At 40.4% G+C, this 15542-nt stretch overlaps 1 protein-coding gene across 1 annotated transcript; it reads left to right on the forward strand.

Annotated features, from left to right (window-relative positions):
• The first annotated feature begins 11352 nt into the window (after positions 1-11352).
• LOC147616988 (uncharacterized) lies at positions 11353-15182 on the forward strand. Its single transcript, XM_086776406.1, has 3 exons — positions 11353-11585; positions 11682-11787; positions 15159-15182. The coding sequence occupies exons 1-3, from the start codon at positions 11353-11355 to the stop codon at positions 15180-15182; spliced, it is 363 nt and encodes a 120-aa protein (XP_086632532.1).
• Positions 15183-15542: the final 360 nt, after the last annotated feature.

Consider the following 15542-nt stretch of genomic DNA (forward strand, 5'->3'; position numbering starts at 1 on the left):
AATTTCTCCACAAAAAAACCCTAATTAGGACAGTAATCCTCTTCCAATGGCATTTTCTAAATTCAATCACAAGACAAAGAAACATGATCTAGGCATTCAAAATTTTGTTGACAATGGCCAACCTATCATGAAATGGAGCTCCCCATTCTTAAGTTTTAGTCCTGATATCATTCCTTTTTCTCCAGCATCCTCTAGAGCAAAAAGAAAAGGGTGAGAAGCCACAACAAATAACAAAGGAGCCAAAGAACAGCCTGGTCTTACAGATCTTTTAATCTTAAATCCCCTAGCCTATCTCCCATTCAGTAGTAGCTTAAAGAAAGCTCCAGCTGCTGTAAGAGTATAGATGCATGTGGCAATTCTATTCCCAAAGCCCAGTTTCTCCAATACTCTTGTTGTAAAGGACCGATGTACTCTATCATAAGCTTTCTCTAAATCAAGTTGTAGGGGATAATACATGCCTGGCCAGTTCTTTGAGCAATTTCCTTGCCTATCAATGTTGAGAAAATATTATCATACATAGATCTTCCTTTAATGAGCTCATGTTGTTTACTAGAGATCACCTCTGCAAAGATGGATTGATTCTCAATGCTATCACTTTGGCAAGTATTTTATACACTACTATAAGAAGAGTAATAGGCCCCCAAATGATTGAAGTTACTATAGGCAGTCTGTTTTAGAAATTAGTTTAACCATGCCTTCCCTCATATCATTGTCCATCCTTCTGTGGTGGGCAAAAGCCCTTTTGCAAGTGGACTCTACCCAATCCTTCAAAGGCTATAAAAAGTTTAATTGAGAGCCCATCCCAACCCAGGGACTTTTCCTTCCCCAGTTTTTGCAAGGCTTCCCAGCATTCATCCATCTCAATATCCCTCTCCAGCCACCACCTGGCTTTATCAGTTTGTATGCCTTTCTTGACTAGATCTAACAGCTCTTGGATAGCCATTATATATAAATCCCAATCTTTTACCAACCCCCAAAAAGCTGTATTTTTCTTCTTGTCCTTCAACCCCTTAACATCCCAAGTGCATCCCTTAATCTTGCTACCCATGGTCATTCTATAGCAGTAGTTGGGGCCATTTCAACCTCTGGCTCTTCTTCACCCCCTATCTTTTTCCTTGGTTGTTGTTTGAATCTCCCTCCATGCAATGTCCACCTACCAATTAAAATCTTCCCATTGATGAAGTTTCACTATCTTCCCCTAAAGGGCTGAAAGGATTGGAATGTACACGAGGACTTAGCCCTTCCACATATTTTCTCCCCCCCACCCCTTTTTCACCTAAGTTTTTCCTAGCCTCCCCTTTGACTTGCCTGTTGGAAATTGGGGGCCACTTCCTACAAGGTCACCCATCCCCTAGTAGTGTTCACACCACTGTGTGCTTAACCTCCACCACTCTAATCCCTTCCAAGCCACAAAAATTGGTGGAGGAGGGATGAGAATGGTCCTAGTCTTCTATTACTTATAGATGATCCCATTGCTTGGGACTCTATGTATGTGGGATGTAGGGGGGCCAAACCACGACCTTCCAACACTCTCCCTCGATGGCTAGGATGTAGGGTACCCAAAGGCTTTGATGATATGAGGCTTAGAGGCTTCTCACACTGTCAGTGATGTTACGGTTGGCACCCTTAGGATTTATCCACACAGCCTTCTTTTTGGCCCGCAATTACACTCGGCATGTTAGCAAGCTTGTCCATCTTCTCATACATGCATCCGGCCCTCGTTCAGATCTGTTGAGAGGAATCGGCAAGTTGACCAGCTCCGCTAACAACATCCTAACATGCCCTCCCTGGCTCTGACACCATGTTGGAAATTGGGGCCACTTCCCGAGATGCAAACAGTGTTCATGCCACTGCACGCTTAACCTCCGCCACTCTAATCCCTTCCAAGCCACGAAAATTGGTGGAGGAGGGATGAGAATGGCCCTATTCTTCGATTACTTATAGATGATCCCATTGCTTAGGACTCTATACATGTGGGATGTAGGCGGCCAGGCCACGATCTTCCAGCATTGCCTCAAGTTATTTCCCCCCTTAGATTTATGTTTCACCCTTGTCCATCCTTTTTCTCCATCCTTTGTCTTTAGGTTCCATTTCTTCTATGGTCATCTTTCCTTTCCCCTTGTCCTCCTTGTCTCCCTGATTGTTTGCAGTTCCAACTTTGCTCCCCCTTTTGAACCTTCTTCCTTTCTTCTCATCCATATTCATTCTGCTTTCCGGCCCACAATTTCTAGCTATGTGCCCAAAGCCTTCGCATTTGAAGCAGGCCCCTGGGAAGCCCCCAAACTTTAACAACTCCATTTTTCCTAGTTCTCCTAGGTCCATTTCTATGGTTTTGGGTGTTTCCACTAAAGAAATACACACCTTATTTAAATGTCGATTATTATCATCATCCCTTGGCATGAATAACATTGGTCCCAGAGCACTCGCCAAGTCTTTTAATGCAGGCCTCAGTCAAGGCGGCAACCCTACTATATCCACCCCCTGAGACTTTTATTAACATTAAACGAGGGGTCAAAAGGTATCGCATACACCAACTTTGTGCCCATAAACAGTGAAGCCCTTGCAAACAGGTCAGCCACCTGGCCTTCGATAAAGAGAACATTGAAGAATCCCTTACCAAGATAGAAGACTTGTGATACTACTTTCTCATAAATGACCTCGTCTCTTGAAGCCATTTTCTAGCTCAGCCTTAATAGGTGGTTTCCCAAGACAAAACACGATAGTACTACACATGGAGAATAGGCTGACCTATCTTCTAACCAACTCAAGTGGGATATTGATACATACCTTGCCACTACGCAAATTTTCTTGGCGTTGTTGAGTCTGCAGTTGCATAGATATCCAATCTTCTTGTCAAATCTTGGTGACGTTATCTTCTTCCTGATGCTCCCTCAACCTCTTCATTTCTTCATCGGCGGCTTCCCAACTGTCCCATCCTCTGTCTCTCACCTCATCTAGATGATCCCACTTGCCCACCATCTTCTCATCTCTTGCATGCATAACACCCATGCGTGATTAGTTCCATCGTACCAAGGCATGTGCTGCCATGTCAAAAATGGAGATTGGGAATACTAGGGATGTGGTGATGTTGTAAAAAGATCTTCTTGTAAAAGGCTAGGTGTTTATAATAACTATTTTTGTTCCCCAAAATAAAAAATATTTCAAGTGGTGACAATACATAGGACTTAGCAACAATACATGCACTAAGAAATGTTCATATGATTCTTCACATTCATAAATACTGGCCCCTTTCATCATCGTGTAGACGAGTGATTGGGAATCAAACTCCCAACTTGAAGGTCACTTGTTCAACCCCCACTTGCCCACAGGAGGAGCACACTGTTTAAAGTGACAATCGAAACCCTCTCAAAAAAAGGTTTCTAAGTATCTATGCCGCACACAGTTTATATTAAACTTTAGTCAACTCACCAAAAAATCACAAATATTGGTAAATAATGAGTTCTAAAGGAAATGGCAATGGCAACAACACAACACAAAGGTCAAGCACGAGCATAACCAAAATGGGTTAACAATGGTCCATTCCCCTTGGAAATCATAGGGGTTGGTGAATGTGTTAAGAATTAACAGAATGATGAGATTCAAAGTGGATAAAAGCATTTCTCTTTATTGATGCATTTTTGTACATTTTTGTTTCAAACAAAAGGTTTAAAGGTAAAGAGTTGTGAACGTGATTCTTGTGTGTTTATGGATCTAGACATGTAGCTCCATGTCATGAAATACATGCATCATATAAGATATAAAAAATGTATTATTTAAAAAAATCTATATAAGATTACAAAATTCACAAAAGAAAGTGTTCAATACAAGTGGCTCAATATAAAGAAGAAGACCTTGCCCTTCTACCAATCACAAGTCCAATACATTTTTATCCAATTATAAATGTCTAAGGGACCAAAGTAGAGACTTGGGATGCTTCCTCTCCAAATTTTGTAAAATTTACAAATGAGCACTTCCCTTCTCATCAATGGTTGATGAATCAACATCCAATGTAAAATATTTTGTTTAATGTTTAGCTATCAAAAGTTAGTTGGTCAATGCTTGATTGTCATCATCAATGGTTCATAAGCAATAATTAATCAAACAAAAAATTTTACTTTTTAGACTCAATTCACTAAGCCATCCAATTAAGCAATTGAAGCAACAAAGTTGCATTAGTCTTGGTTACGGTGCTAGAACTTCCCCCCCAACCTTCACAAGTTGGTAGAAACAAATAACTTATATAGTTAGAAGCTATTTCCATCTCTCTTTCTCAATATCCACTATGATTAAGCAAGGATTATGTTTGCCACATACCAATAGGTATCTCTATGTCATCATGAGATACATGCATCACACAAGATAGGAAAAATTATCTTACTCCATACCATACTTCTTACTATCATTTCAAGTAGATTGTCTCTAGAAAATGAAAAATCCAAGAACATGTGCTGCCCTTGTATAATGAATATTGTAAAATCTAGGAACATGACAAATACGATAATGGTCAATGATAGCCTAATTGACACAATCCCCTTGAATTGGCAAGCTCACCTTTCTTGTAGCCAATCTTATTGGATTGATACTTGGTCCATGTAACCTTATGACTAAAAAACAACTTCCCCCTGGCCAGCATCACTTTCACAAATACTCTAAGTGATAAAATTTATTCCCTCGTCAGTTTAAGGATTCCTTTAGATGCTAGCATCGATCTACCCTCAGCTCCACAAACTTGCTCAACAAAAGTCTCGCAATCCAATGTTTTATCATGACCTAGATTGTATATTTTAAGATTCTTCACATAAACGGAGACCACATATGGAGGTTTCTTAGGGGAAGTCATTTTGTAAAATCTAGGATGAAGCCAAAGGCAACAAACTTAATACAAACATCGTTTATTTATCTGCAAGAAGTGCATTAGCAATGGCTGACATGTTTGCATAATCATTCGACTCTTTGAAAATACCAAGACCTTCTATTTAGTGCCAGCCAGTAGGCAATACCCTAACAAGATTTTCCCATAGGCATACTAAACTATGCTTGGCCATCCCAATGAAAACTTGGCTGATTTTAGCCTAGTGGGAAAACTTCATATAGAGCACGACCACTATGTGATGCAAATTGTATCAAAGCCCCATGGCAATAATAGAGAAAGTTGTGGAAAATGCCTAATGCATAGTTAACTATGCCATGAGAAATGATTTAAGTGACCTACTAATAGCAACATAACTTGCAAGCACTATAGCAACATTAACAAACCTTTCTCGATGAGGCCAATTATAATAGTGACCTATAGTTGCTATGCTACAAGGGACATGAAGGCAGGACATCCCATACTTCCTCTTTAGAGCCTCCCTCAATCCATCCCAACTTTCTCTTTCCCAGCATCTGTGGCTTCATATTTAACCACTCTCTGGCTGCATCTTCTAATAACAATTCTTCCATCCTCAGCTTATAGGCATCATCATCTCTATCATTGCTCAAAGCCACCAATTAATCCTCCTCATAAACTGAGAGACATCCTCATCCTTCTGTCCTCTAAACACATCATAATCAAAATCAGCCATATGCCCTGAGTTGATCAACAAATGGACTCCAAACTATTGACCAAAGCCCTCAATAAAAGCCTTCTAATCCTCAGTGAGGGCACCAAACGACGTGTGGTGGCTGGGTGATGGCCTCTACTACACCAGCAGCAGCAGGCACACAAAGAGGAAGACACAGTGGGATCAGAACTGGGGGACACTAGAATCCCAGCTCCAAGGGCCTGTGAACTGAATTGAACAATTCTACACCCTCCCAACCTCCCTATCTGGCCTAGCTGCCTCCTCTAGCTGTCTCCCAAGTTAGCACTCACCTCTAGATCCCCTGATCTTTCACTTAAGAGCCTCTCCTGACCTCAACATCCAACTGACCATAATCTACTCCAGCTGACACATAATTGATTAATTCTAATCGACCATAATCTACTCCAGCTGACACATAATTGATTAATTCTACCTCCAAAATCCTCCTCTAGTTCCCAGTCAGAAATAGGTTCTCCTGGCTCCTTTGTAATCCTCCAATGTCAACTGACCTCTCTGTCACAACCCCAGGAACTCCTTAGACACCCCTATGATCGTCTTCTGACCACCGACTTGCTGACTGAAGTAGACTGGATTCTACCTCAGTAGTTTGACATAGACCCGGCTGACTCAGAAGTTTCTATTGAATCATAATCTTTCCTCTAGTTTCCTCTAACCTTCCCTGACTCTCAGAAACCTCTAATTTCCAAGAGATATCACACCTTAAGCTCTTTGCTGACTGTAGCTGACTTATAGCTCCCCCAGAACTGACTGTCCTCTTAAGGATGACTAAAACTGACGTAGTTGACTCCAGTTTCCACTCTTTTACATTCAACTGAGACTTCAAGACACTATGAACTCTCAAACCACACTAGGATCCAACATAATAGACACTCATCTTGCTGACAACACAGGTGATGCACAGCTGACATTGGACCACTCAGACCACAAACTCTTCCAATTGCTAGCACAACTGATAGCTCTCTGACTGTCAGACCTAAGTAAAAAACTCTTCCCTCAAGCTCATACAAGCCAAGTCAAGCTCTCCACACACCCAGCTGTGACCATACCTAATCCTCAGCCAACCTAGGTTGACTCTATACTCTCTCTTTTGACATAGACTGAGTCAGTATTGACCCAGCAACAACAGTTCACCAGTCCTCATACTCTCACACATAGGTGCTCAAACTCCATAAACTCTATTAAAACTACACCTCTACCACAACAAAACATTTAACAAAAGTCTTTGTATCCATTCACAATAGATACAACCCAAAACCTTTTGTCTTCATCAGATAAACCAAAATCGCTTCTCAAACTCAACAGTCCTGAGACATGGGCACAAACAAAAAAAGAAAAACACAAAAAGCTCTAGGATTCCTCTCAAGAAGACCTTGGTGACAGTACTTCAAAGCTCCATCTTTAACAACTATAGTCGGAGATGACTAAACTGAATCAAGTCTCTAAACAGAAGGGCCACAGAGAGAACCCAAGGACACACCTTTAGGCCAATTCTCTAATCTTTTGCTACCTTCTGCTTTGATCCACCCAAATCCACTTGCTCTACATTGTCTCACTACAAACTAAAAGAAGCTGTAGGAGCTCTAGCCTGCATATTCCATGATGAAAATAGACCTATAAGAGACCACTCCAATGCAGCTAGGTGCTCTCCACTGTCTCCGGTGATCTCTAGCCCAAATCCACTTGCTCTACACTGTCTCACTACAAACTAAAAGAAGCTGTAGGAGCTCTAGCCTGCATATTCCATGATGAAAATAGACCTATAGGAGACCACTCCAATGCAGCTCGGTGCTCTCCACTGTCTCCAGTGATCTCTAGCCCACCGCAACTTGGAGAGTCCTCCAAGATGATCATAATTGTGCCTCTTCAACCCACATTGCTGCCTTTCCTTCCTCCAAAATACTACACTACGTGCCTCCTTCATTCCACCACGCTCTTACTATTTCGGTTTCACACGCATGCGGCTTATCCACTTAGCCATGTGTCGCCTTTCACCACTTGGGATCCTTTGCATACCAGCTTATGTACATTCTATCCATCTATGCATTATGCTTAGGAGGGGCTCATTTTTCTCCTCACAACGTCCTCACAATGTATTCTAGTTATCAACTTGTATATGTGCATATGCATAGATCACACAAGGAAAGCAATAGGTGGACTCACCTCCCAACCATAGGCTTGCTACTCCAAGCCACCCCATGCTTGGGAGCATGCACCACCATGATAGGCCTTAAGATCTCAATATCACTTTGGAATATTAAATTGGTTCAAGATTAAAAGCTAATCATGAGGGGAAAATACTAAGTACAAAAGGGATATTCATTATGCTTACTGCCTTAGCATTAGCTATTACATGTCGTAGTTAGATATGAAGGAGTATTACATGTTGTAGTTAGATATGAAGGAGTATGATAATGTGTCATACCGAAGGTTGTTTCCTGATACATAATTTCTCAATTGAGATAAGGGAATCATGTAGTACTATAACTATAACAAGCTTCATGAAACAACTGTCAACTATTAGTTGGGAGCATACATTGACTTCACCCTTCATACATTCCTTCTATCTGAGTTTCTATCACTATTCTTGTCTAACACCGTATCTCCCTTTGTACCTATCTGTAGTGACCAGTTGCCCTTTTACACTGAGGCTTCTTGTTCTTGACAACGGCTCTCTGGTGGTTACAGTTCGCCACCTCCACACGTGTGATACCGAGGTGGTGCTCATGATGTGTGGAGTGGGTTGCCTGTGCCTTCTGCCACCCTGAGCTGTTGGGCGCAACACCTGGCACGCCCGGTGCTTGAGCTTCTGCTCCTAAACTAGTTCCCCTAACAAATTTCTCTTTGAATCTTATAAACATTTATGGAGGAGTATAGTCCGGGATGTCCACATCATCCAAGTAGGTGGCGTGCTTCTGTATCCTCTTTAAATTTTCTACTTGTTCTTCTGAGCAACCCAGACCCCTGTTGTTGGTCTGTGGTGTCTTCTGGTAAAAAACTTTTACCACCAGCCTAGGATTTGGTTTTTCACCATTGGTATGGGCCTCCACTCGTCTTGTACAGCTTCTTCATATTCTGCCGGATCATCTAAAGGTGAGCTTTGTACCTTTTCCACTTCCGGGTCTTTGGTGTCCCACTTCCAGACATTCACGCTTGTAGGTGGTTGCATTCTAGGTGGAAGCATCCTCCTTCCCTCCATCATATGTGAGAACAAGAATTGTGAGCATGGGTGTTCTGGAGGAAGAGGTTTCATGGTAAGCATGGACCTTATTTTGTCTCCATTCTGAAAATATGGTGGTAGCTCTCAGCAGCTCATGTGAAGCTTCAAAGAACGGATTGTCCAAGCTACCCCATGGAGCTGCTAAGGTGTTGACTGATCGATCTTTTCAGGTGCTCATTCTCTTTCTGCAGGGCTTGGTTGGTGTCATGCAACTTCCGCACCTCAGCCAATAGCTCTCTGCGCTCTTTTCTCGTTACTCCAGGTGATAGAATTTTCATGCTTTTTGTGGGGTGAGCTCTGCATCAAACTTTACCTTTGCGAGTTATGCTTGGAGTCTGGCCACTTCTTCCTTTACTTCCTTTAGCTCTAACTTCCATTGTAGCCTTGTCTTCTGGGTCTATTGTACCCTTTTCGCCACTTGCTTTGCCTCCTTTATTTGCATTTGGAGGGTAGCTTTGTAGTTTTCCCAATCTCCCGGTCCATCATTTCTGAGTTGATTCTCATTCTCCATACAGTGCTACATTTCTAACTCCAGTGTGTTGTTCAGCTCATCGATGGCGTCCATTTCAAATTTAGTGCTCCTCTCAAGATTTTATTTGTACTCCTCTGCCTGCTCTTTGGTCTTGTCTTTGTCTTGGAGAGCTTCTCTCAATATATCTGCATACTCTTTGGAGGGTGTGGCATCCTGCAATTCCTGCTATATTGCCTTGTTTCTTTCAGCTAACTTTTTTGCCTCCTTTTCCCAGTGTTCTGCTTTCCAAGTGGTAGCCTTCAGTTCTTGTGCCAGATTGTGGTGTTCATTTTCCACTTGCTTACCCTTTCCGGAAGTACTTGTTTTGGGGGACTCCTAGCCTACTGGCTATTGCTGTGCTGCTGGCTGTGGCTATTGTTGTTGTTGCTATACGGCTCCTTGTCTACATCATTGTCTTCCTCTAGGTCATGAATGACCAGTTGTGGTTTACAAGCCATTTGTTCATGAATTTCTATCCTTGCAGCGCCTGATCCCCGACCTTGATAAGTCTAGCCTTTGTTGTTTTTTTCACTGCTGCTTTGGCATCTAGAGGTGATTGAATCTCCTCTGCAATGGCTGCTGGCTTTAGTCCGCCCTCTACCCATTCTTTTATGTTTGCCCATAATGTTGGTGAACTGCATATAGCAGTGGCATTTGCACAGAAGTGGATAGTACAGCTGCGAGACTGCCTATGTCTCTGGGCTCTCTAGTAGGTGAGGGTTCCTTCCATGTATGTGTCTCATATCCATCCCTAGGGAATGAGTGAATGGACTCATCCTATGCAACCTCCTTAAACATTCTTAACATAAGGTTTCCTTGTGATCCCTCTTCCAACTCTTTTGGAATTGGAGTAGGTACATCCAATTCTCTTTCCTTTGTTAGTTTGTTTCTTTGGATACATTGTATCCCTGGCCCGGTTAGCTCATAATTTGGCTTCGTGAAGTCGTTGACACTCTTCTACTAGGGCCTTGGCTTCTTCAAGCTTACCACATCAATCCACATCATCCCACACATCACTTCACATCACTCCACATTATTCTGTGATTTTATGCAACATTAAAAGTAATATATTGTAATATCTTTATTTTGTTTTCTCTAGCTTGGTCTCATAGCCCCTCACGCCATGTCCGGGTCAAATGTCTATTTTTGGTTGTGGACAAGAAGTAAGAAGGAGAATTGCTATTGGCTTTGCAATCTCAAAATGAGTAAGTGATCTCTCTCTACTTAATTACGGACATTGTGAAGTCATTGTGAAGTTCTTGGCTCATTGTGACTCTTTACAAAACAGATTGGTGCGCACTAGTGTTACACCCACATTGTCACATGAGATCTTCATGTTTCAACGATTTGGAATGGCGGACAAATCATCCATATTGGACTACCTTGGTGAAGACATAAGGAGGTGGGCTTTAATGAAGCTTAGTTTGGAGCGACGAAGTGGAGAGCAATGGTACAATGCTCCAGCTACAATCTTGGCACAGCTTGTGTGGAAGGTAGTGTTTGCATTTCCCATCTTTTATTAAACGGATTATCAATGTTTTTTAATCGTGTGAGTGATAATGAGTCCTTTTCGTTATACGTAGACATCGTTTGAAAATGCGGTGAAGCAAGCTATATCATGCATTGATAGACATGCCATGGGGTTGCAAGAATATGAGACAAAATGTGAGAAAGCCAGACGTGGTGTAGAGCAAACATTTCGAGATAGAGTGTACAAGATGCTCATAATTACAAACCCATCCAATGGTGATGCATTCTTTCAACTCGTATATAACTATGATTGGTCTAAGAAGGGATTGGTTGCTCTGACCAAAGAAAAGCTCTACACAGTCGCCATATCTCGGATTTCAACTCAAAGGTATGTCACATGTCAATAAACCTCCCTTAACATAAACTAACCTTAACATCTAATCTCTTATGGCTTTGGTATGATGCTGAAATAGGAAGACGGAATTGCTTCAAATGCTTATGACCGGGAGGGTGAAGGACAAGGTAATTTCAGAGATGTTTGAGGGGATAACAAAAAGACGTTGCTGCATATGAAGAAAGAGTTGTATTGGGAAGAGCTAATAGGGGAGGCGGACTCTATTTTGGAGGGTTTATTGGTATATGATGATGTTATCTACATCCCACCATTTATGCAATGGGTGCAAGAGGAGCGATCGAAACACATACCATGGGTCTTCCATGAGGTGTGGGCAAAGATTGGAAAAGTGAAGGAAGGCCAAAAGCAACTTGAGGTGGAGAATGCCGCAAAGAGGGTTGTCTACAGGTATATATCTTCTAATGCCATTCTATTTTTGGAGAAAATACATATACGCATTAAAAAAAATATTTTAGTGCTGTTTGTTTTATTTTGGATATGTAGGTGGGTGCAGCTACTCATTGGCCAAGATCTAATGGACGAAGAGACGGAAGCAATCAAAGAATGGGCAGATCCAAATTCCTCGGAAATAACGTACCCAAAGGAATGGGTTGAGAGAGGGGTTTCTGATTGGGAATATAAGAGATGTCCTTGGTGGTTGGACTATCCTCTAAATCATGTGCCTCCAAGTGAGGAGCTCCTAGACAAAGGTACTTTTTTGCTTTCTACTAAATTATATGCATGTAATACATACATATAAATATATATAAACTATCCATATGTATATACATATTAGATACATATACATACAGATATATACATATACAAATACATATGTAAACATATATGTACATATACATATGCATACATAAATACATACCTACATATATACAGTAAATTATATACTAAATTCCTACATACATACAAAGTTCATGTTACATTTAAGATTTGGCATGTTAGATTTTAAAGAAACATTGTTAAGTTTTGAAGTTTATTTTGGGATTTTTTAGAAAATGCAAAGGAGATGCTGTCTAAATTTTTTACAAATTTGTACATACATACATACATACGTACATACATAGTTCATGTTACATTTAAGGTTTGGCATATCAGATTTTAAAGAAACGTTGTTAAGTTTTTATATATACATACCTACATACATATACATATAAATAGATACATATACCTACATACATATACATACACATACATATACATAGATACATACCTACATATACATACACATATATATACCTAGATACATACCTACATATATATACATATACATATGCATATACACATACATATACATGTACATATACATATACATAGATACATATACATATACAAAAAGGTCTGGGGATTTCTACCTTTTTACTAAATTATCTTGATCTATTTCTTGAAGAATTTAAGAATTACCAATCTGAGCTTGAAAGAGAGCCCCCAACTCAAGAAGACTCTAGAATACCTTCCCTGTAGCCAACAAACTTGACCCAGTCTCCAGTAGTTGGATCCTCGTGCGTGGCCCCAAAACCATCCACACCACTATCACGAGTGCCACAATCACACCAAGAGCATACATCTACATCGTCTCAAGTGCAACGTGAGAGGCGAACAAAGAGACGTCTTGACATTATGCATGATGTTCAAGAGGGAGACCCCACAAATGAAGATCAAGAGAGAGACCCTCCAGAGCATCTTCAAGAGGGGGAGGTGTCAGGACAACGTGACATCATGGACATGACTAAAGAGTACTTTCCATCGTAAATTTATTTTGAGAAGTGTGTGCTTTCGAAATGCATCTCATTTTTTGTCTTGTTTACTTGCAGGTGAGAGATGTTCTTCACACATATTGCTGGTAGACATCCACACTCTTTCGGAGGGCTCAGATAGGTAAAAAGAATAATTTCATCATATAATTAGTTTTCCAAGTTATACTTACCAAAACCAAACATCATAAATCTTTTATGTAGTGTGGAAGAATTCTTGATGAAGATTCCCAAGGCTCTATCTCATAGAGGTGCTCCCTCAGATACAGTGGCTCACCTCGTAAGGGCTGACTTTCCTACAGGTTTACAGGTTGTTGATGTAGATACAGATGGGTGTCCCTCATGGAATCAAGTTTCTTCATCATTGATACATGCCACACTCAGTTTTGTTGGTTTGTTTGGCTGATGAGGGTTGGTTTGTGTGTTTGAGTCTAATGGATCAACTTCCTAAAATATATTCCATGGGAAAGAAAGTTGGATTGGTCATGCATCGAACAATGTCTGTTTATGTGGAATCAAGTTATTTGTATGAGAATGGACAACGGGTAAGTCATAATCTCTCAAATATTTCTATTTATGTATACATGTTATGTGGTATGGATATCCAAACATAATGTTTTCTCGTTATGGTAGGTGGATACATTGGCGCTTAGTATGTTCTATCGAGTAAATTGCCATGTCCCTATTATTGATCGCGAGGCTGGGCAAAATGTTTCAAAGAAGTTATTCAACGCTCAACGAAATTTCATTTTTGAGAAGAATAAGAAGCATCCATTCCAACACACGATGGTCTTGGAGCGCTACATTTGAGGTGGTGCAGAAAGATCTCCTATGTTCTTTAGGTGAGACAATTTTCATTCTGTTCATTTTCATAGCTACTTTTTCAAAATACTTAGATGCACGTTTATGATTGCATTTCATTGTAGGTGGCTAGTGGAGACCTTCTCAAGTGAAGGAGATGCTGTCTTGGACGTTTTTGCGGGATGTGGAGGCTTGGGACGTGCATGCCAAGAGTTAAAAAGGCACTATATGGGGATAGAGAATGACATGGAGGTAGCCAAAGCATGTCTGGGAGATTTCTCATTAGGTTGGGATGACACGTAGAAGAATGCTATAATTTGTGGATCAAAAGACTTTGTAATCGAGATTGTCATGGTTTGGAAGTTTAAAGATCGATATATACATTTTTGATCTTTAAAAGATTGTGTTATATATTTAAGTAAGTAAGCAAGTATGTATATTTAAGTAAGTAAGAAAGTATGTATGTAATGTATGTATATATGTTAGTGCGTAGGTAGCTCTTGTATGTATGTATGTATATGTATATGTACAAGGTGTATGAATTTAGGTAGATATATGTATATATAAAATTATATCAATAAGTATGATGTGGATCAAAAGACTTTGTAATCGAGATTTTCATGGTTTGGAACTTTAAAGATCGGTATATACATTTTTTATCTTTAAAGGATTGTTTTTTATATTTAAGTAAGTAAGAAAGTATGTATGTATGTATGTATGGGTATATGTTAGTATGTAGGTAGCTCTTGCATGTATGTATGTATATGTATATTTTGTATGTGTATATGTATGGCCAAAAAAAAAACTTTGGAAAACAGCCTTGTTTGGAGGCTCGTATCTCCTAAACCATGAGTTTGATGAATGCGCCTAGTGCTCATCGGAAAGCTGACATTGAGCTCTTCGTAATTGGTCTTGACCATCGAAGAGAAAAATCGATCGTTTTGGCTCCGATCAGCAGCCTCAAAATTTGACCCGATAATCGAGGCAAAAAACGGTCTAAAAATCACCCAAAACAACACAAAAATGATTGCGAACCATATTCGGGCTTCTTTTTGAGGGTCTAAAGGAAAAAATCACGAAAGACTTAGAGAGACAAAGTTGTACTACTCCAAAAATACTACAACTCTCTCATACAAAGTTTTTCCAAATTCCTTTTGGAACACCTTCAAAAACGGGTTGCGAAACATAAAAAATATTCCTATAAAAAAAATCATCTTTAGACAGTGATGGAAAATAGGTTTTGAGACCTCTTCTTTCATCTAGGATGCTAATAGCATGCACTTTTTTCGGAAAAATATCTCTAAAGTCATTCACGTGCGTGTAGCGTCTAGGCTAATTTGGGCAAACGGACACTTGTTTGATCCAACGAAGGATACACCAGGCCTCTTGAGGCTGTAATGGGTTGTAACAGGCTGTCATAAACTATAAGAAGTGAAAAAATAATTAAAAAAATTACTCATTAAGGAGCAATTGGCAACATTAGACATGGAAACGACAGAGGGACTACGTGTGCCAACACCCTCACTGAACTGAATGGCTGACATCTTCGAGCCATTGAGATCAATGCCCCAAATGCACCTCCCAATACCATTGGCCATGCCGACAACAAGCGTGTCATCGGGTTTTACACCCCTTGTCACTTCAAACCCACCGGGCTTTGGTCCTTTACCTAATAGTTCCACAAATCCTATAAGTACCAACCCTTTGCAACCCTTAGATGTCCACACCTTGGATATATTTACCAATCTAGGAAGGGGGGTTGCCCAAGGACTAAGTGATTTCCTACCCACAAGAG

Source organism: Cibotium barometz, chromosome 37 (genome assembly GCF_041138505.1).
Source record: "Cibotium barometz isolate CiBa-2024 chromosome 37, ASM4113850v1, whole genome shotgun sequence".
Taxonomy (NCBI): Eukaryota; Viridiplantae; Streptophyta; class Polypodiopsida; order Cyatheales; family Cibotiaceae; genus Cibotium; species Cibotium barometz.

Excerpts from the sequence above, each read along its gene's own strand:
- LOC147616988 (XM_086776406.1), top strand. The coding sequence starts at position 11,353 with ATGAAGAAAGAGTTGTATTGGGAAGAGCTAATAGGGGAGGCGGACTCT. Across the intron at positions 11,586-11,681 it reads GCAAAGAGGGTTGTCTACAG|GTGGGTGCAGCTACTCATTG; the intron begins GTATATATCTTC and ends TTGGATATGTAG. Across the intron at positions 11,788-15,158 it reads TAACGTACCCAAAGGAATGG|GCTGTCATAAACTATAAGAA; the intron begins GTTGAGAGAGGG and ends GGGTTGTAACAG.